Source organism: Gopherus evgoodei, chromosome 1, assembly GCF_007399415.2.
Source record: "Gopherus evgoodei ecotype Sinaloan lineage chromosome 1, rGopEvg1_v1.p, whole genome shotgun sequence".
Classification (NCBI taxonomy): domain Eukaryota; kingdom Metazoa; phylum Chordata; order Testudines; family Testudinidae; genus Gopherus; species Gopherus evgoodei.
In genome coordinates this window covers 344,315,054-344,337,306 of record NC_044322.1, presented here as the reverse complement: position 1 = coordinate 344,337,306, position 22,253 = coordinate 344,315,054, and the positions used below count along the sequence as shown (strand labels likewise).

At 43.0% G+C, this 22,253-nt stretch overlaps 1 protein-coding gene across 15 annotated transcripts in view; it reads left to right on the top strand.

The window, feature by feature from the left end:
- Nucleotides 1-22,253, top strand: part of MAGI2 (membrane associated guanylate kinase, WW and PDZ domain containing 2) — a 1,169,121-nt gene that overhangs the window by 740,737 nt on the left and 406,131 nt on the right. For all 15 annotated transcript variants that reach the window (XM_030558726.1, XM_030558640.1, XM_030558551.1 and 12 more), the window contains one exon: nt 9,645-9,860. In XM_030558726.1, coding sequence (XP_030414586.1) covers nt 9,645-9,860 — 216 coding nt within the window. The remainder of the gene's footprint in view (nt 1-9,644; nt 9,861-22,253) is intronic.

The following is a 22,253-nucleotide window of genomic DNA, read 5'->3' as shown; positions in this document are numbered from 1 at the left end:
TAAACAAGAAAAGCTTTTAATTAAAGAAAGAAAAAACAGTAAAAATTATCTTTGTAAATTTAAAATGGAATAGGTGCAGCCTAAGTATACAAGTACAAATTAAAATCCTTTCAGCAAAATACAAATTTGAACTCCTTCCAGCAAATACACATTTGCAAATAAAGAAAACAAACATAAGCCTAACTCGCCTTATCACCTAGTACCTACTATTTTGAATCTATAAGAACCTGTATCAGGGAGATTGGAGAGAAACCTGGTTGCACGTCTGGTCACTCTCAGAACTCAGAGAGAACAACCACCAAAATCTAACAGCACACACAAAAACTTCCCTCCCTCAAGATTTGAAAGTATCCTGTCCCCTGATTGGTCCTCTGGTCAGGAGACAGCCAGCCTCACTGATCTTGTTAACCCTTTACAGGCAAAAGATATGAAGTACTTCTGTTCTATTAACTCTTACTTATCTGTTTATGACAGCTCCGCATTACTTTTCTCCGCAATTGTTTAGTCTTGTTATAATCTCCTAATTTCTCTGTTTGTGGCTTTCTCTTACATTTTGCTGTAATGATTTTTCTTCTTCCCAGTTCCCATAAATAGATCTAATATTCTTAGTCATGACTCCTACCTTGGCAGGAAACAAGATAGGCATCTACTCCTGAATGTTTTCTTTATTATATGTTTTTTTAAGCCTCGCTGAAATTGCTAAACTAAAGTCAGGGAGAAAACCCCAAATTTCTTTGTCCTTATTTCTTCCTTTGCATGCATCACCTGAAGATTCAGGTCTGGAACTCTATCATCAGGAGGGTGAACAGGATTAAGCCTTCCTGGTAATTTTTTTTTTTTTGGGGGGGGGGGGGGCAGGCTCCTCTCTAAGGATACTTGCTGAATGTATACAATAGAGGATCCTCCTTACAGTGAAGCCAGAGGAAGTAGGAGCAGTGATCCAACAAAGAAGGAGCTTTTATTTTTCACTAGCCACTAAATTCTAATGTTTGCATATTGCATCTGGCTCACTAAATATTCTGAGCATCTCTCTGAGATAATATTATCATTCATGCCTTTTCAAAACAGGATATTTTGTATGTAGTGCAGTTATAGCCATGTTGGTTGTGAGATATTCACAACATGTGGTATACCTCATGCAATGTACATGTAAATGTACAATGTAAATGCTCCAATAACTGTGTGGGTGAAACCAGACAATCGCTATGCTTTCAGATACACAGGAAAATGATAAAAGACAATAACATCATATCACACTTTTCACTATTCACAGAGCAATCTCTCTGTATCTGACCTCTCAGTCCTTATCCTCAAAGGAAACCTTCACAACACTTTCAAAAGATGAGCCTGGGAACTTAAATTCATAACTCTGGAAGACACTAAAAATCATAAACTGAACAGAGACACTGGATTTATGGTGTATTACCACAGTCTGTAACCCACTAGCCCACCCCCTTTTGTCCTGTGGCTGTGGAGATGTTAAAAAGCCTCTCTACCTTGAATGGTCCCTTACAATATGTGTTATCTACTTATACTAAACAATCTGTGCCATCTTGAATTTAGCTGTGACTCTGGGAGTACCTTTTCCTGACTCGAGGAAGAGCTCTGTGTGGCTTGAAAGCTTGTCTCTCTCACCAGCAGAAGCTGGTGCAATAAACGATATTACCTCACTCACCTTGTCTCTCAGAATAGCTCAGATAGTTGGAAACACACAGAGACAATCATTTATAGTCTACTGTCTAGACTGCTGTTCTCAAGTAGGAAAGAAGGCTGTGAGGACATACTATATAGGGCTTGTGGTGTCAGCTGACAGGAGGATGCCCTTGGCTCGAAGTCTTGTTTCTTAGAGAATTTAGTCTTGGTATTTGGCATGCTTTGATTTGATAAGATTACTTGTGGCAAACTAGCCAAGCCAGCAGTTAAAATTCAATAATTTAACTCCAACACAGGATAGATGAGAGACAGCAGCACATGGGCCAGGTAGAAAGGGAGGTTGGCAAGAAATACAAGCAGATGTAGTGGCCTCAGGGGAAAGTTTCGGACTATGGTGAGGATTGGGTCCAGCATTCCCCTCATCTTCCCACACTTAGGGTACGTCTACACTATGGGATTATTCCGATTTTACATAAACCGGTTTTGTAAAACAGATTGTATAAAGTCGAGTGCACGCGGCCACACATAGCACATTAATTCAGTGGTGTGCGTCCATGTACCGAGGCTAGCGTCGATTTCCAGAGCTTTGCACTGTGGGTAGCTATCCCGTAGCTATCCCATAGTTCCCGCAGTCTCTCCTGCCCCTTGGAATTCTGGATTGAGATCCCAGTGCCTGATGGGGCAAAAAACATTGTCTCAGGTGGTTCTGGGTACAGCCTCACCCCTCCCTTTGTGAAAGCAGCAGACAACCGTTTCGCGCCTTTTTTCCTGGGTGAACTGTGCAAACGCCATAACACAGCAAGCATGGACCCTGCTCAGATCAAGACCTCAATCATGGACGTAGTAAACACCTCGCGCATTCTCGTGCAGTCTATGCTGAACCGGGACCTGCAAAGCCAGGCGAGGAGGAGGCGGCTACGGCAGAGCGGCGAAGAGAGGGATGAGGACATGGGCATAGAATTCTCTCAAACCACGGGCCCCTGCGCTTTGGAGATCCTGCTGGTAATGGGGCAGGTTCTAGCCATTGAACACTGATTTTGGGCCCAGGAAACAAGCACAGACTGGTGGGACCGCATAGTTTTGCAGATGTGGGACGATTCCCAGTGGCTGCGAAACTTTCGCATGCGTAAGGGCACTTTCATGGAACTTTGTGACTTGCTTTCCCCTGCCCTGAAATGCCATAATACCAAGATGAGAGCAGCCCTCACAGTTGAGAAGCGAGTGGCAATAGCCCTCTGGAAGCTTTCAATGCCAGACAGCTACCAGTCAGTCGGGAATCAATTTGGAGTGGGAAAATCTACTGTGGGGGCTGCTGTGATGCAAGTAGCCAAAGCAATCATTAAGCTGCTGCTACGAAAGGTTGTGACTCTGGGAAACATGCAGGTCATAGTGGATGGCTTTGCTGCAATGGGATTCCCTAACTGTGGGAGGGCGATAGATGGAACCTATATCCCTGTCTTGGCACCGGAGCACCAGGGCACCCAGTACGTAAACCGCAAGGGGTACTTTTCAATGGTGCTGCAAGCGCTGGTGGATCACAAGGGACGTTTCACCAACATCCACATGGGATGGCCAGGAAGGGTTCATGACGCTCGTGTCTTCAGGAACACTACTCTGTTTAAATGGCTGCAGCAAGGAAATTACTTCCCAGACCAGAAAATAACAGTTGGGGATGTTGAAATGCCTATAGTTATCCTGGGTGACCCAGCCTACCCCTTAATGCCATGGCTCATGAAGCCGTACACAAGCAGCCTGAACAGTGGTCAGGAGCTGTTCAACTACAGGCTGAGCAAGTGCAGAATGGTGGTAGAATGTACATTTGGCCACTTAAAGGCGCGCTGGCGCACATTACTGACTCGCTCAGACCTCAGCCAAACTAATGTCCCCATTGTTATTGCTGCTTGCTGTGTGCTCCACAATCTCTGTGAGAGTAAAGGGGAGACCTTTATGGCGGGATGGGAGGCTGAGGCAAATCACCTGGCCGCTGATTACGCACAGCCAGACACCAGGGCTATTAGAAGAGTACATACAAAGCAGTGCGCATCAGAGAAGCTTTGAAAACGAGTTTCATCACGGGCCAGGGTACGGTGTGACTGTTGGGTTTGTTTCCCCTTGATGAACCCCCCCTTTGATTGATTCATTCCCTGTAAGCAACCCAAACTCCCCCTTTGATTACAGCTTGCTTAAGGAAATAAAGTCACTATCGTTTAAAAATCATGTATTCTTTATTAAAAAGTCATTATAAAAAGAGGGAGAGAATTGACAAGGTATCCCGGGTGTGGTTTGGGAGGAGGATAGGAGGGAAGGAAAAGGCCACTAAAAATATTTCAAAGTAATGACAGCCTTTTGGTTGGGCTGTCCTCGGGGGTGGAGTGGGCGGGTGCACGAAGCCTTCCCCCATGCATTCTTACACTTCTGGATGGGGAAGATGTGGAACATGGTGAGTGGTGAGGGTGGTTACACAGGGGCTGCAGTGGCACTCTGTGACCCTGCTGCTGTTCCTGAAGCTCCACCAAATGTTGGAGGATGTCAGTTTGATCACGCAGCAGCCCCAGCGTTGCATCCCGCCACCGCATATCTTCCTGCCGCCACCTCTCATTTTGAGCGTCCCTCCTCTCCTCACGTTCGTCCCTCCTATCCTCATGTTGGTCCCTCCTGTCCTCACGTTCACTGGCATCTTTCCTGTAATTTGATACCATGTCCTTCCACTCATTCAGATGAGCTCTTTCATTGCAGGTTACTTCCATGATTTCCGAGAATATTTCGTCTCGCGTCTTTTTTTTTCCTCCGCCTTATCTGAGATAGCCTTCGGGATGGAGTAGGGAGGCTTGAAAAATTTGCAGCTGCATGAAGGAGGTAAAAAAGGGAGAGAAGTATTTTAAAAGATATATTTTACAGAACACTGGTTATACTCTTTCACAGTGAACAACACTATTCACCTTACATAGCACATGTGATTTCACTACAAGGTCGCATTTTGCATCTTAATATTGAGTGCCTGTGGCTCTGGTGTTAGAGGTCTCACAGATGCAGGTCCGGGCAGCAGAATTCAGCTTGCATGTGGCCAGGGTAAGCCATTGCCTTTTGGCTTCTGCAGCCTTCATATACACAGTGCCCTCCTTTCTCAAATACCAAGCAAAGCCCGTTCAGTGCTGCTTCTTTTCTGTTAACATGCAGCAGCAGAAACCACCCCCCCATCCAATTCTCTGGGATGATCGCTTTACCCCTCCCCCCACCGCGCGGCTGGTATCATGGAAGATCACTGCTAATCACCCCCCTTTCCCCCCCACCACGTGGCTGGTAGCAGGGAAGATCCTTGCTAGCCAAACGTGAAAAAGCTCAGTGCCATTACCCCCTCTCCCCTCCCTCCGCTTGGCTACCTGCAAGGAAGGATTTATTTTAAGCAACAGGCAAACAGGCCAGCAGAAATGGCCATCTCTGTCCCCTTAATTAAATTCCTGAATTTCAACCAGGTTACCATGAACGATATCACTCTCCTGAGGATAACACAGTGAGATAAAGAACGGATGTCGCTTGAATGCCAGCAATCACCGGGACCATACGCAGCTAGGCTTTGTCATGTAATGATACCAGATTACTTGCTACATGCATGGTGTGGTCAAGTGTCCTACCATGGTGGACAGAATAAGGCTGTCTTGCCCAGAAACCTTCTGCAAAGGCTTTTGGAGTACCTCCAGGAGAGCTTCATGGAGATGTCCCTGGAGGATTTTCGCTCCATCCCCAGACATGTTAACAAACTTTTCCAATAACTGTACTGGCCGCAAATGCATCCCAAGTCCTCAGGGCAAATCAATCATTAAAAAACGCTTGCTTTTAAACCATGTTTTATATTTACAAAGGTACAGTCACCAGAGGTCGCTTCCATGGCTTCATTGTCTGAGCTACTGGCTTGGGAGGGCTGGGAGGGTAATTCTGTCTTGGTGAGAAAAAGCTCCTGGCTGTTGGGGAGAACAGAGTGCTGTGTGCTCTCTGCAAGCTCCTCCTCCTCTTCCTCCTCCTTATCTTCCCCGTCCGCAGAATCCTCAGCCATGGCAGAGATTACCACCCCCACCTCGGAATCCACGGACAGGGGTGGGGTAGTGGTGGCGGACTGCCCTAGAATTGCATGCAGCTCAGCGTAGAAGCGGCTTGTTTTCAGCCCTGCCCCGGACCTTCCATTTGCTTCTTTGGTTTTCTGGTAGGCTTGTCTGAGCTCCTTAACTTTCACCCTCCAACTGCACTGAGTCCCTGGTGTGGCCTTTCTCCATCTTAGCCTTTGAAATTTTTTCAAATGTTTCTTCATTTCGTCTTTTGGAACGGAGCTCTGTTAGCACAGAATCCTCTCCCCATATAGCGATCAGATCCAGTACCTCCCGAGCGGTCCATGCTGGAGCTCTTTTTCGATTCTCAGGAGACTGCATTGTTACCTGTGCTGATGAGCTCTGCGTGGTCACCTGTGCTGGTGAGCTCTCCATGCTGGCCAAACGGGAAATTAAATTCAAAAGTTCGCGGGGCTTTTCCTGTCTACTTGGCCAGTGCATCCGAGTTCAGATTGCTTTCCAGAGCGATCACAGTGGTGCACTGTGGGATACTGCCCGGAGCCCAATACCGTCGATTTGCGGCCACACTAACCCTAATCCGATATGGTGATAATGATTTCAGCGCTACTCCTCTCATCAACCAGAAACTGGTTTAAAGAGCCTTTTATATCGATATAAAGGGCCTCGTTGTGTGGATGGATGCAGGGTTAAATCGGTTTAACGCTGCTAAAATCGGTATAAATGCGTAGTGTAGACTAGGCCTTACAGAGCTGTTTGTCCTGGTTGTACAGAATTAGTAAGAGGCTTCCCAATGTCAAGTTGCTTTTCCTGGGCAGTGTGCTCTCTGCTTCTCCTTCCAGTATTCTTGGGCTTCCAAAAGCCATAACTATCCTTAGTCTCTGTAGGTCTGATTTTTCAAGGTATTTAGGTGCCTAAAGAAGAAGATAGGTGCCTGCTTGGATTTTTGAAAGTGCGTAGGCACCTAACTCCCATAGAAATCTCTTTCTTTAGACTCCGAAATACTGTACCTTTAAAAATCCAGCCACATGTCTCAGCTTCCCAGTCTGGAAAATGGGGACTATGATATAGGACTATTATTAGGATTAATTAGTTAATGTTTGTACAGAGCGTTGCAAGTGTAAAATGCTATGTAAGTGTATTGCTATTCTATAAAATATAGAACACAGTAATCCACAGCCTTTATAGAATAAATTCATAACAAAGCTTGCTAAATTAGATGGCGCTGCTATTTTTATGGATTGGGCAATACACCAAATCTCACTCTGAAGTCAGTGGAGTACTCTCTTGCTCTCTTATTTTGGAGGTCTGGAACATGGAAATTTATATTGAGTTTTCAGTTTGAAACAAAAAGAATGAAATCCTCTCTGACTTCTGATCTTAAATGTACAACATTGTGTTTTGAAATCTGTTACGTTCATATGAAATCTTTTCATAAGGCATTATGCATATGGCTCTCTAGAGATTTGCCAACATATACATGGGTCTAACAGAGATGGGTATTTAACTTCCTGAAATAGAACGATCATCTCCTGTATTTAGAAAATCTTTATGGGGTGTGTTCTATTACCTAGTGTTCAAGGCTATTTGATTGATTTACAAATGTTCTAGTTATGTCATTACAGATTTCTTCCAGTAAATCAATAATCTTTAAAAGTAGAATTGAACTACAGCACTTGGCTATGTATGAAAATGGTAAAACAAGGAAGAAGCCATAGAAGCTAGGTTACAGTAAAGGCACTGCACTGCACTTTTAACTTCAGAACTGGAATCAGAATTGACCTGTTACTGGTTGAGGTTGTGTGCTGAAATTCATAAAATCAACGCTTTATGCTGCTGCACAATCATGGAAGAGTAATGCTTTTGAGTTGGAGAAGTGTTTTAGGTAGGGAGCGGTTTTAAAATAGGAGAAATAAATTCCTTTCAAAATTTACAACATGTTCAAGGCATGAATGCCACCATTATGGATAATACTGTATGCAGTTATGGAAAAACAGAAATGGATCTGGATCTGGTGTCTCTACGCACATTAGAAAGTCTTGTTTAACGTATGTTAGCTTCAAATCCATCTATTGTCAGCTACTATCAAATTACCTGTCAGTAAATAAGTAACTGCTCCATCAGAGCTTTGCAAATGGATTGAGACCCTCTCTAATATTGATATTTTTTAAAACGTACTTAAATAATTACCGAGAAAATCTTTGGCAAATGCTGGCAAAAGTTGTTCTCGTTAGCCTCTGAGGATAGGGCTTCAATTGATGCAAGAGAGGTTAGGTTAGACATTAGGAAAAACTTCCTAACTGTCAAGGGAATTAAATCCTGGAACAAATTGCCAAGGAGGTTGTGGAATTTCCATCACTGAAGGTTTTTAAGAACACATTAGACAAACACCTGTCAGAAATGGAGTAGTTATTATGTAGTCCGGTTTTCAGTGCCTGGGACTGGACTTGATAACCTCTCACGGTCCCTTCCACTCCTACACTTCTATGATTCTAGTCCAGTGTGAGCCTGAGGGCCGTTAAACATCTGTTCTAAATAATGTGGTGCTAATTCACTGTGAAAATTCATAAAGCTTTCACTAGTTGTTAGAATACTTAATTACTTATCTGTACTGAGGTGGTCTCATGAGTGAACATTGTACTGAGTTACAAAACACACAGGAATACAGGTCCCAGAACTATCCCTATACTGCCTGAAAAATGCACCTCATAATGCTTTACTGATCAAGGTACTTTACCTGTATGTGGCACATTTAAACATAAGAATAGGTTTTGAAGGTGCTACTGGTATTAGTTCATGCAGAAGCAATAAAAATAATGGAAGAAAAACTGTAAAAAGGTTATATGACTTGTCCTTTGAATTTCTTAAGCAAACCATAAGTGTATTGGCGATGATAATGGTGTATATGCAGCCCATGGGAGCTGCGAGAAGTGGCGTGGGCCAGGCCACCGCTTCCTGCAGCTACCATTGGCTGGGAACAGTGAACCGCAGTTACTGGGAGCTAGGAGCGGCTCAGATAAACAAAGCATCTCGCAGCCCACCAGGGGCTTACCCTGAACAAGATGTGAATCAAGTTTGGGAAACCCTGATATAGACAGTGTAAATTTAATCCTTGTGCATCATATAGCTAACAGAGTCACTGTTTGCTGTTTTCTTCTTGAATTGAATTCTTACACAGGTTTTTAAAAACAGGCTGGGGATGCTGTTAAAGGATTCTGCTAGCCCCAAGGTGCATAGGAACATGTGAACAAAGGAATTGCTATTACCAGATGATATCTGTGGTGCATCTAGTCCAACAACCTGTCTCTGACAATGGCTAGCTTCAGATGATTCACAGGAAGGTGCTAGTTCATGTTAGACAGATGTGAGATAATTTCTTCCCTCACCACATTAGTTTTTCAAATCCCTAATGGTTATAGATTACTGAAACCATGAAGCATGAGGTTTCATAGATCTTCCAAAATATATTAGTATTAACTATTATAAACCTGGATGCATGTTCATGAGCAGTAGAAATGTTGACTAATGTAGGAGTTATGGAAATGGACTTGAAGCATTATTAAAGATTTATAAGCATGGATTATCTACCAACCAATCTATAGGTATACATAGAACTTCTTTGTTACAAGCATGATGTGACATAAAACAGAATGTGTTTGCCATCGTGGATAGCCAATTACTCCATTTTTGGTCCCTTCAAGCCTCCAAGCCCCCCTATTTCATGGCATATAACGTTGTGAAATTGGTTTGGCCTATCACTAAAAAAATCAATTACTATTTCATAAAAAATGGAATTTTAACTTTACAGTGTTTTGCACTGACTTTGAAAAGGGGCAGTGAAACTAATCCTATGTCATACAGTATTCATAGTTTCTTATGGTGTAAAAGATGTTCTTAAGAATTTAACTATTGTCCTACTGATTTTATTTGCAGACAACTATTACGGCACTCCAAAGCCTCCAGCAGAGCCAGCTCCATTATTGTTAAATGTGACAGATCACATCCTTCCAGGTGCCACACCTAGTGCTGAAGGCAAACGTAAGAGGAATAAATCAGTGAGCAATATGGAGAAGACAGGTATTGAACCACCAGAAGAGGAAGAGGAAGAAAGACCTGTGGTAAATGGAAATGGCATGGTAGTAACACCAGGTTAGTCCGTTTATCCACTTCTGAATTTTATTTCAGTTATTTCATGGTTATTTCCTTCTGCAGTTATGAGGATGCTCACTTTGGGGAGGGAGTGTTTATCTTGTGCTGAAGAGCACAAGACTAGTAGCCAGGACTCCTGAGAAACTGGATTCCAGTATAACCTAGAACAAATTACATGGAGTGTGTACCTCAGTTTTCCTTTCTGTAAAACAGAGGTTCCTAAACTTGGTTCGCAGCTTCTTCAGGGTAAGACCCTGGTGAGCCGCAAGATGCTTTGTTTACCCGAGCGAACGCAAGTACGGCTGCTCGCAGCTCTCAGTGGCTGCGGTTTGCCATTCCCGGCCAATGGGAACTGCAGGAAGGAGTGGCCCAGTCTACGCAGCTTCCCACAGCTCCCATTGGCTGGGAATGACGAACCAGAATGGGAGCTGCGAGCGGCCATACCTGCGGATGCTCAGGTAAACAAAGGCATCTTGCAGCCCGCCGGGGCTTACCCTGAACAAGCCATGAACCAAGTTTGGGAACCCCTGCTGTAAAATAATTAGCAAGTTAATTTTTGTAAAATGCTGTGAACTTTTCGGTTGAGATATTGTGTAACAGCAAAGTCTTAGTGCATTAATGCAACAGAATCTTTGTGATTCTGAGACAGTATCAGTGTGGCTTACTTGGTAGTACAGTCACTTGAGGGTCAGACAGATATGAAGCCTCCAGAAAAAGCAAATGGGAAGGGCCAAGGTCTGTCAATGTTCCAACACCTGCAATTGGATGAAGGTGATACAGAACATAGGCAGATAGTACTAAAAGGTACCTACCCTTACATCCTATGGCTCTCACTGCTCCAGATGACAGTGAACCCAAGATATCTGCTGGTATCCTGCATAGGAAAATTCCATCATGTCCCAAAGTGGGTGATCAATTCTCCTTCAGAGTTTGAGCAAGTATCACCATTTTTTATCCTGAAACATCATTTGAGACATAACGGATTAAATTTTTCTTCAAGTAAGAAACTGAAGAACTCAGAAGTTTGTATTTTGTAAAGAATCTGAAAACCACTGACTTAGCAATAATACATGTCGGGTTAAATATGTGTATTTTTCTTGTTTGGCCTGTATAGGTCTAGAAGCAATGTAAAAAACCTGGATAATAAAACCCTTTAATCCTAGGGAAATTAGAAGTACAGAAGAAAATGATTGAAGTAGAATGTCTAGTATAGTGAATGCTTACGGGAAGAGGGTAGGTTTAGAAGAGAAAATAAGGAAAGAGCAAGTAAAAAATCACTTAGAAAAGTTAGATGCCTGCAAGTCACCAGGGCCTGATGAAATGCATCCTAGAATACTCAAGGAGTTAATAGAAGAGGTATCTGAGCCTCTAGCTATTATCTTTGGGAAATCATGGGAGACAGGGGAGATTCCAGAAGACTGGAAGGGGGCAAATATAGTGCCCATCTATAAAAAGGGAAATAAAAACAACCCAGGAAACTACAGACCAGTTAGTTTAACTTCTGTGCCAGGGAAGATAATGGAGCAGGTAATCAAAGAAATCATCTGCAAACACTTGGAAGGTGGTAAGGTGATAGGGAATAGCCAGCATGGATTTGTAAAGAACAAATCGTGTCAAACTAATCTGATAGCGTTCTTTGATAGGATAACGAGCCTTGTGGATAAGGGAGAAGCGGTGGATGTGATATACCTAGACTTTAGTAAGGCATTTGATACAGTCTCGCATGATATTCTTATAGATAAGCTAGGAAAGTACAATTTAGATGGGGCTCCTATAAGGTGGGTGCATAACTGGCTGGATAACCGTACTCAGAGAGTAGTTGTTAATGGCTCCCAATCCTGCTGGAAAGGTATAACAAGTGGGGTTCCGCAGGGGTCTGTTTTGGGACCGGTTCTGTTCAATATCTTCATCAACGATTTAGATGTTGGCATAGAAAGTACGCTTATTAAGTTTGCGGACGATACCAAACTGGGAGGGATTGCAACTGCTTTGGAGGACAGGGTCAAAATTCAAAATGATCTGGACAAGTTGGAGAAATGGTCTGAGGTAAACAGGATGAAGTTCAATAAAGATAAATGCAAAGTGCTCCACTTAGGAAGGAACAATCAGTTTCACACATACAGAATGGGAAGAGACTGTCTAGGAAGGAGTATGGCAGAAAGAGATCTAGGGGTCATAGTAGACCACAAGCTTAATATGAGTCAACAGTGTGATACTGTTGCACAAAAAGCAAACGTGATTCTGGGATGCATTAACAGGTGTGTTGTAAACAAGACACGAGAAGTCATTCTTCCTCTTTACTCTGCGCTGGTTAGGCCTCAACTGGAGTATTGTGTTCAGTTCTGGGCACCGCATTTCAAGAAAGATGTGGAGAAATTGGAGAGGGTCCAGAGAAGAGCAACAAGAATGATGAAAGGTCTTGAGAACATGACCTATGAAGGAAGGCTGAAGGAATTGGGTTTGTTTAGTTTGGAAAAGAGAAGACTGAGAGGGGACATGATAGCAGTTTTCAGGTATCTAAAAGGGTGTCATCAGGAGGAGGGAGAAAACTTGTTCACCTTAGCCTCCAATGATAGAACAAGAAGCAATGGGCTTAAACTGCAGCAAGGGAGATTTAGGTTGGACATTAGGAAAAAGTTCCTAACTGTCAGGGTAGTTAAACACTGGAATAGATTGCCTAGGGAAGTTGTGGAATCTCCATCGCTGGAGATATTTAAGAGTAGGTTAGATAAATGTCTATCAGGGATGGTCTAGACAGTATTTGGTCCTGCCATGAGGGCAGGGGACTGGACTCGATGACCTCTCGAGGTCCCTTCCAGTCCTAGAGTCTATGAGTCTAGGAGTCTATGAGTCTCTTTAGTGACAATCCATGTAAATAGAATGATAAGATTACAAAATTTCTGAATGTACAGAATGAAACAATAAATGCATTATCTAATCTCTAAGTGCTGTAAAATTGATTTTCACATTTCATTATATGTATGTTTTTTTCCTCATACTTGGTTGGAAAGAACATCAAATTGAATAACTCTCCCTGTTATGGATAGGTCTGGTTGCATGCTTTTTTGGTGTGTCGGTCCTGCATTTAAGGGCAATTCCTGAAGAAACTGAAGAAACATGGGGGAATGAGTAGAAAATCCTCCCCCTTCAGTCTCTAAAAGAGCTGTGGAACCATTCTTTGACCGTAACTGCAGTGTGGAGGCTGCAGCATGCCCTGGAGCCCTTACTCAGCCCTTCCACAGAGGAGGATTCATACATCAGTGCGTCCTACACCATGCTTTCATGCAGCTCTGCCCTATTCCCTGCATACAGGAATCCTCGATAGAGCTAAATTCTACACAATACAAGTAGAGTGCTCCCCCTCAAATCCTTATGAACAAGAATAGCATTGGATCTGCTACCAGGGAACTAAAGAGGCTAGGTAAGGACAAGATTTGGTCCCTGCTGAATAGTCTTCCTAATGTCCTTCCATGTAGTTATATGAAATATATGCCTGCATGCAAGTTTCAAGGAAGCAATATCAGGGCAATATATTTCAGTTCATAATCCAAATCTGATAGAGAAAAAATACAATATCTTGTTTTCCCTTTGCATTGTCAATATATAACGTGTCCCATTCAAATTCTACATCAGTGGTGGTTAGGCCATACTCAAGAAATATCCACTGGTAGGTGCTATGTTAAAAGAATGCAGTATTGAGCACTATATGTAAAAGGACCCTCTGCAAAGTAATTCCTTTAGGTGTGACTCTCTGAAGAAGCAGTGCCTCTCTTGACTCTGGTGGTTTTTAAGGAGCATTTTTTTGTTCAGCTATACTGACTGAGGACTCATAGACTCATAGACTCATAGGTCAGAAGGGACCAATCTGATCATCTAGTCTGACCTCCTGCACAAGGCAGGCCACAGAACCCCACCCATCCAATTTTATAACAACCCCTATCCCAGGACCGAGTTATTGAAATCCTCAAAATTGGTTTGAAGACCTCAAGCTGCAGAGAAACCACCAGCAAGCGACCCGTGCCCCACGCTGCAGGGGAAGGCGAAAAACCTCCAGGGCCCCTGCCAATCCGCCCTGGAAGAAAATTCCTTCCCGACCCCAAATATGGCGATCAGATAAACCCTGAGCATGTGGGCAAGAGTCACCAGCCAGCACCCAAGAAGGAATTCTCTGCAGTAACTCAGTTCCCATTCCATCCAACATCTCCCCGCAGACCATTGAGCAGACCTATCTGGTGGTAATCCAAGATCAATTGCCCATAATAACGATCCTATCATAACATCCCCTCCATATACTTATCAAGCTTTGTCTTAAAGCCAGGAAAGTCTTTTGCCCCCACTACTTCCCTCGGAAGGCTGTTCCAGAACTTCACTCCCCTAATGGTTAGAAACCTTCGTCTAATTTCAAGTCTAAACTTCCTAATATCCAGTTTATACCCATTCGTCCTCGTGCCTACATTAGTACTAAACTTAAATAATTCCTCTCCCTCCCTAACGTTAACCCCCCTGATATATTTATATAGAGCAAGCATATCTCCCTGCAGCCTTCTTTTGGCCAGGCTAAACAAGCCAAGCTCTTTGAGTCTCCTTTCATAAGGCAGTTTTTCCATTCCTCGGATCATCCTTGTAGCCCGTCTCTGAACCTGTTCCAGTTTGAATTCATCCTTCTTGAACATGGGACACCAGAACTGCACACAGTATTCCAGATGTGGTCTCACCAACGCCTTGTATAACGGTACTAACACCTCCTTATCCTTGCAGGAAATACCCCGCCTGACGCATCCCAAAATCGCATTTGCTTTTTTAACAGCCGTATCACATTGGCGACTCATAGTCATCCTGCTATCAACCAGTACCCCAAGGTCCTTCTCCTCCTCCGTCGCTTCCAACTGATGCGCCCCCAACGTATATCCAAAATTCTTATTATTAATTCCTAAATGCATAACCTTGCACTTTTCACTATTGTATTTCATCCTATTTCTATTACTCCAGTTTACAAGGTGGTTCAGATCTTCCTGAATAGTATCCCTGTCCTTCTCCATGTTAGCAATACCCCCCAGCTTCGTGTCATCCGCAAACTTTATTAGCACATTCCCGCTCTTTGTGCCAAGGTCAGTAATAAAAAGGTTAAATAAGATCGGTCCCAAAACCGATCCTTGAGGGACTCCACTAGTGACCTCCTTCCAGCCTGACAATTCACCTTTCAATACAACCCTCTGGAGTCTCCCCTTTAACCAGTTCCTTATCCACCTTACAACTTTCATATTCATTCCCATCTTTTCCAATTTGACTAACAGTTCCCCGTGCGGAACCGTGTCGAACGCCTTACTGAAATCTAGGTAAATTATATCTACCGCATTTCCTTTATCTAAGTAATCCGTCACCTTCTCAAAGAAGGAGATCAGATTGGTTTGACACGATCTACCTTTACTAAATCCGTGTTGCAATTCGTCCCAATTACCATTGACCTCTATGTCCTTAACTACTTTCTCCCTTAAAATTTTTTCCAAGACCTTGCATACTACAGACGTCAAGCTAACAGGCCTATATTACCCGGATCACTTTTATTCCCTTTCTTAAAAATAGGAACTACATTAGCAATCCTCCAGTCATACGGCACAACCCCCGAGTTTATCGATTGCTTAAAAATTCTCGCTAACGGGCTCGCAATTTCACGCTCCAGTTCCTTTAATATCCTCGGATGGAGATTGTCCGGGCTCTCCGACTTCGTCCCATCGAGCTGTTCAAGTACGGCCTCCACCTCAGTTGCGGTAATATCCACTTCCATATCCACATTCCCGTTTATCATCCCTCCATCATCGCAAGGTTCCTCACTAGTCTTATTAAAAACTGAAGCAAAGTACTTGTTTAGATGTTGGGCCATGCCTAGGTTATCCTTAACCTCCATTCCATCCTCAGTGTATAGCGACCCCACTTCTTCTTTCTTTGTTTTCTTCTTATTTATGTGGCTGTAGAACCTTTTACTATTGGTTTTGATTCCCTTTGCAAGGTCCAGTTCAATGCGGCTTTTAGCCTTCCTCACTTTATCCCTACATGTTCTGACCTCACCAAGGTAGCTTTCCTTACTGATCCTGCCTTTCTTCCACTCCCTGTAAGCTTTCTGCTTTTGTTTAATCCCCTCTCTGAGTTGCTTGCTCATCCAGTTTGGCCTACAACTCTTGCCCATGCTTTTTTTCCCCTTTCTCGGGATGCAGGCTTCCGACAGTCTCCGCAGCTGCGACTTAAAGTAATTCCAGGCCTCCTCCGCATTCAAATCCACTAATTCCTCCGTCCAATCCATTTCCCTAACTAATTTCCTTAACTCTTAGGGGATTGTACCAAGGTGGCTTTATGTACACACACAGTGCTGCTTTATTTTGGCAATGTAGTTCTCAGGAACTCTGTATAGTAGACAGTGTATCTGTGTGCTAAAAAAGAGTATTAGCTGCCCCTAAAATGCATTTGTGCTTTGTCTCCAAACAAGCAGGAAAAACAAAATATATTAATGAGAGGGTCACTCCAGATGGAAGGAACCAAAGCCTTGGCACTTGTCATTGCACTTTTGGAAAGTGCAGTCCAATTTTCATAAGAGTTTCTCTTACCTTTAAAGGCAACATTCCATTAAATAACAGCTCTAAGGATCTGCAAAAGATCTATACAGTCCTTTAAGATGTTTATACATGCTGCACGGTTTAAAGTCTTACAAACTAGTAGTGTTGTCAGAGTCTCAGCAGGACTAGAGTGTGACGATAAGGGCTGATGTAACAGCTAGCACCAGCAGACTGGAGGAGTTAAAGTTCTGAAGTGAATCCAAGAGAACTTAAATAACCTGTCTTTGTCAGACTGGTAAATGACAGTGATAATTGTGGAGATCTTTATGACTGGAATCTGATTTTTTAATTTATGTTATACCATTTCTTTGTTCTTCTTTTGTGAGAGACTCTGTGCGTTTGTAATGTCTTCCTTTGAACTTGTCAGGCTCTATTGAACAGGGATCCAATCACTATAGTATCTCCAGGTACCTTGCCCCATGCCAGCCAGGGAGCTCTCCCTCAGACAGCCAGGCACCTGCCAGGCTAGTGACCCTTAGGCTTGGTTCATCGTTATCTTATTTTTACTTTGTACTTGCCACATCTGTTTGTCGTTTCCTCCTTTTTTGTCTCTTGTTCTATACTTAGATTGCAAACTCTTCAGGGCAGAGTCTTTTTGTTATTTGTGTGTATAATCTTAGCATAATGTGTCTCTGGCCCCTTACCGAGGCGCCTAGAAACTACTGTAATATAAGTAATAGGCTATAACAATAATAGTGGCATTTCTGAGCAGGTGGCGCATGTCCTCCTGGCATCTTAAAAACCCATCTACGAGAATTACCTACAACTGAAGTGAAAACATTTTGCAATCAAGGCCAAGCTGACCCCTTTGTTTACCCTCACAAAAGCTGCTAGGCTACCTTCTTGCCTTGTCTCTGTCCCAGTTGAAGTCTAATCCCAGCCAGACACATGTGGCAGCTATTTCAGCCTGCCATGAACTACTCAAAGGTTGACCACTGTCTTTGCAGCCCATTGTTATCAGGTTCATATGAAGCTTAACATTTTTGAAACCTCCCATTAAAAAAGCACTCTGTGTGTCATGGATTATAAAAATGGTCCAGACAAAGCTGATGAAAGCTCCTTTTGAACCACTCCAAAGCTGTGGCTAGTGTTTTCTGTGTGCAGAGTGGGTGAGGGAGCCTCACTCAACCCCAGGCATATGTAGGGTTGGAGACGCTGCTGTCCTGTCACCACCAGGCACCATCGTGTAAAAGGCCACCCCTATAGGAAGAGAACTGGGAACAGTACAACAGCAATACAGAATGGCCTTCACAAAGTCAGTGACCTAGTGATGTCATGTGACCTTTCATTCTCTGTTGGGAAGTAATACCCATATGGAGGACGTAGGGGGATTCAATGGCTTTGAGGAATAAGACCAGGCCATTATAAAATTGAAACAAACAACAACAAATTGGCAAAAATTAAAAAATAAGAAAGTCACAGGGAAGGGTCCTTCACATTCCCTCTGATGCCACTTTGTCTTCCCACACCACTGACCTTTACATCCCTCCCTCCCTCCCTCCCTAATGTTCCTTCTTGCCTTCCGAACTGTTTACTGCTCACTTGATCCCCTCTCCTTTCATTCCCACTCTATCCATTGTGCCCCATTATCAAACAAACCAACCAGAACCCATGTAGCTTACTATTTACTATTATTAGTAACATTATTTCTTTAACTCTGATATTGTGGGAGCACCCAATGGCCACAATTAGGTCAGGCCCCATTGTGCTTGACAATCCCTGCCACAAAGAGTTTACATTGTAAAAGACAAGATGTAAAAGTTGAGTGAGACAAACAAGTGGGCCATAGCAGACTGGGGGAGATGAAGCAACAAATAAATATAATCGGAGCCATATAGTTCTTAGCGATTCTGTACTAAAGATCACAGCTATCCCCCGTCTAGTCATTATCAGGTTGTACTTTACTGCACTACAGAAGTGAATTTTAAGGACTTGAAGGAGGACAAAAAGTGTTATACCAATATAATAAAAACCAGCAGGATCTTATTAAGAGGGATAAGGCAAAGATGCCACATTTATTGTAAATATAATAATAAAACAACAGATAAAAATAAACAGTGTTGTTTAACCACTTATTCCTATTACTACTTATTCCTTATATACACACACATACATATATATTTATTCACACAATCATTCATTCAGGTTCTGTATAGGTATTATAGTTACCAGCCTAGAAGTTGCTCATGCCAAGTTACTGGCCAGGTATCTTGGTCATGAGGATGGAGCCAAGTCTGGGTCAGATGCACCTGATGCTCCTAGAGGTTGGCAGCAGAACCAGAGACTCAAAGTCCTCAGTCTTTGGAGTTCATTCTTATAGGGTTAGTCTATGGGAGCTGTTTCATCCTGGTGTTGCTGCCTCAATCAGCAGATGGCACATTACTGGTGGCTCCACATTGTCTAAAGTGGCACATTCCTGGTGGCTTCCAGGTGATGGGGTGGATCCCAGTTTACCCTCTGGGGGTTGTCTAGTGGTCCACTTGACACATTCTTCGGCCGATGGATACTCCCTTTCTAGGCTGGCACCTCCTTAACCATTCACGCACATTAAGCATTTGTCAATACATTCCATATCTTAACCATATTTTAATTTACCGTCTCCACCACTTTCAGAGTGTGTGTTAATTCATTTGAGACTCCCGGCCCTGTAATTACAGAGGGTGGGGGTCTGTTTGTTTACATCGTATAAATTACAGCGTAAGACTAGCATAGTATTTCCATCAAGAACAAAGTCAATTAACTTGTTTGTAAGTTTTACATAGTAATAGAGTATCTTTCATAGGACAGATGCAATCAATGGTTTCTGCAAATAGGAGCTTACAAGTTTTAACAGAAGAACTAAAAGATTTTTGTACTTGGTGAAACTAGGGGGTCACTGTCACTTGGGGGAATCACTGTTAGTTCCTTCTTTAATATCCCTACAAAAGGTGGTAGAATTGAGCAAAAATCAGAGTTTCCATCCCATGGGAAATGCTGATATTTTAATATTAGTCTTAATCTCTGTAACAGGGTGGTCTGTTCTCTAAGGGGTGGTGGGAACTGGGGCCAGTCAACCCCTGTTCCATGATATAGACCCTTTTGGGAAACAGGTGTTCAAGAGAGCTGCAGACAAGCTGGAGAATGAGGGGCAAGTATTAATCAGGTAGCTACTTCTTGAACATGATAAAATTCACCTGTTAGTCAACTCCCAGGAGGAGAGAGAGAATCGACAGTAGAGGGTAAGGAGAATGGCATAGGAGCATTGAGTCAGCAGAGAGGCTCTTTGAGATGGGATCCAGAAGCAGAAGAGAGACTTGTGGGTTGGGGAATCTTGTCTGAACCACACCACAGCACCAAGAAGGAGAGCTGTGGGGCCTCTGAACCAAGGGAAGAAGTGTGAGAGGGCAAGGACCTACAGAGGCTATCTGGGGCAGGGCTGGAACTTGGGTAGGCTGGAGAGGCCTGTGTGAATCAAGGTACAGTCCCATGAAGGAGAGCTATGGAATCCCTTTGCCAAAGTACAGTTTAGTTTTCATCCCTGTAACAGGGTGATCTGTCCTCTTTAAAGAGTAATGGGAACTCAGTCAGGCCCCATTGTGTTGAGCGCTATGCAAACATAATAAATGACAGTCTCTGCCCCCAAAGAACTTACAGTGTAAAAGACAAGGTGTAAGAGGTGAATGAGACAAACAAGTGGGACATGGTAGGATGAAGTAACAAATAAATATAACAGGAAATGTGTAGTTCTTAACTATTCAGTAGTAGTGATTACAGCTCTCCATCAGCCTTATACTTTATGCTACATGCTCTAGAGAGGCCAGGGGGCTTGCAGAGCTCCATGGCTCTGAGGGAACTGAAGTGGAACCAGAAACCTGAAGCCTTGGAACAAGGGTGAATTGGAAGCCCCAAGAGGGACGGGTTTGGGCCAGAAGGGCCAAAGGAGACAGTATTCTATAAAGTCTTAATAAAGACAAGAAGACAAGAAGGGGAATGTTACTTTAAGTACTCTGGGCTGTGAGTAAATTATTGGGAGAACTGGGAGGGAACTGAGGACAGGGTGCCTGCAAAGCGATGCCATGCCACAAAAAGCAGCACATCATGGCAGTCCCAAATCAAGATGAAAACAATTAAAATATTTCAATTTTTCACAGAATTAAATACTCAAAAATATCTCTGTTTGGAAATGGCAAAATAACTAATTTTGATGTTTTTAATTTAAATGAACCATTTTGACATTCCCAAATTAAAATCTTTTATTTCAGTTTGTTGAACTGGCCTGAAAGATTTTGTTTCAAGTCAGTTCAACATTAAATTGCATATACTGTACTTATTGTGGCACGTTGCATCATGCGACTTGTAGATTGGGTACCTGATGCTCCTTCTGTCATAAGTAGTCTAAGCTCTCTGGCCAGAATACATCTCCCATTAAGTACTCGCAGTCATATGACTGCTATTATGCACCACACAGCTAGGTCAGAGGGAGTCCATTTTTCATCAGGAAAGCTGTAGTCCCTCCAGACAGCCCAATCATAGGAGAGAATGGGAGCCATAACAACAGCTCCCATAAAGCCATATGCCACAATGGGGACATGCAGTTTAATGCTGAAAAGACTTGAAACAAAATGTTTGGGACCAGTACTACAAATTGAAATATTTCAATATATCAAACCAAGTGGAAACAAAATGTTTCATTTCTCTGAAAATTTCAGCAAAATTGTAATGCAGAACATTTTCAATTTGCAGAAACTGTGTTTTCCATCAAGAAATCATTTTGACAGAAAATTCCCAACCAGCTGTAGATGGTGGCTTTACAGATATTGATTGGGAGCTTATAGGGAATGGCTTGAAAAAAAGTGTGAAAGTGCTCGTCAGTCAAGCAGAGTATCAGGCAATTGAGGCAGGCATCATTGACGAAGGGAAGGTGGGAGTCAACCTTGCAGAGAGATGACAAGTCAGAAGATATATATTGTTGAACTTATGGAAATGAGACAAATGAACAAGAAGTTTGTGTCTGATGCGTCAGAAGATGGGAAGTCAATGGAGTGACTTTAACAAAGGGGTGATCTAGTCAGAATGGTGAGTCAAGAAGATGATTTGAGAGAGTGAGGTTGTAGGCATCAAGGACAGAGAGGAGGAGATGACAGTAATCAAGGTGCAAAATGTTCAGGCCTTGTCACAGTGTTTTGGCAGGATAGTCAGAGGGGAAAGCTCTGATCTTGGAGACATTGTGCGGGAAGTGGCAAGATTAGGCTTGAGCTGGATTTGTGTACTCAAGGAGAATTATTAGGCCTTCACCTTCCTGGGGTGATATCTTATGATTCTTCCCCTCTCAGACTGGGATACTAGGCTACATCCTCCTGTATGCCAACTGTGATATCTCAGCAGGTCTGCCTGGGTTCAGACCCTACAGTTCTTCCCTCAGGGAGCGGTGGCCAGTGTGAGAATATAGGGACATAAAACAGCCTATTCCAAACAGAGCATTGTTTAATCTTGACAGAAGGAATCAAAGCCTAACAAGAAAATATTTTTGAACACAGCAGTCTACATGCTTCTGTTTTACCTAAAGCTCAGTAGGCTTAATTTATCCAAATGCCCTACTTCTGGTATGGGGTGACAGTCTGTACCCTGCAGTCCTTGTGTCTCTCCCCTGAGCTTAGGTTTTTAATCTATTCCAAAATTTTTTGTTTCAGTGTTGCTGCCTAAATTTCCCCTTTCCATGTACCAAGCCAGGGAAGTTGAAATCTCCATGGTCAGAGGGAAACTTGAAAGGGATTGAAAACTATAATGTCCTTTTAAGTATGGGTGA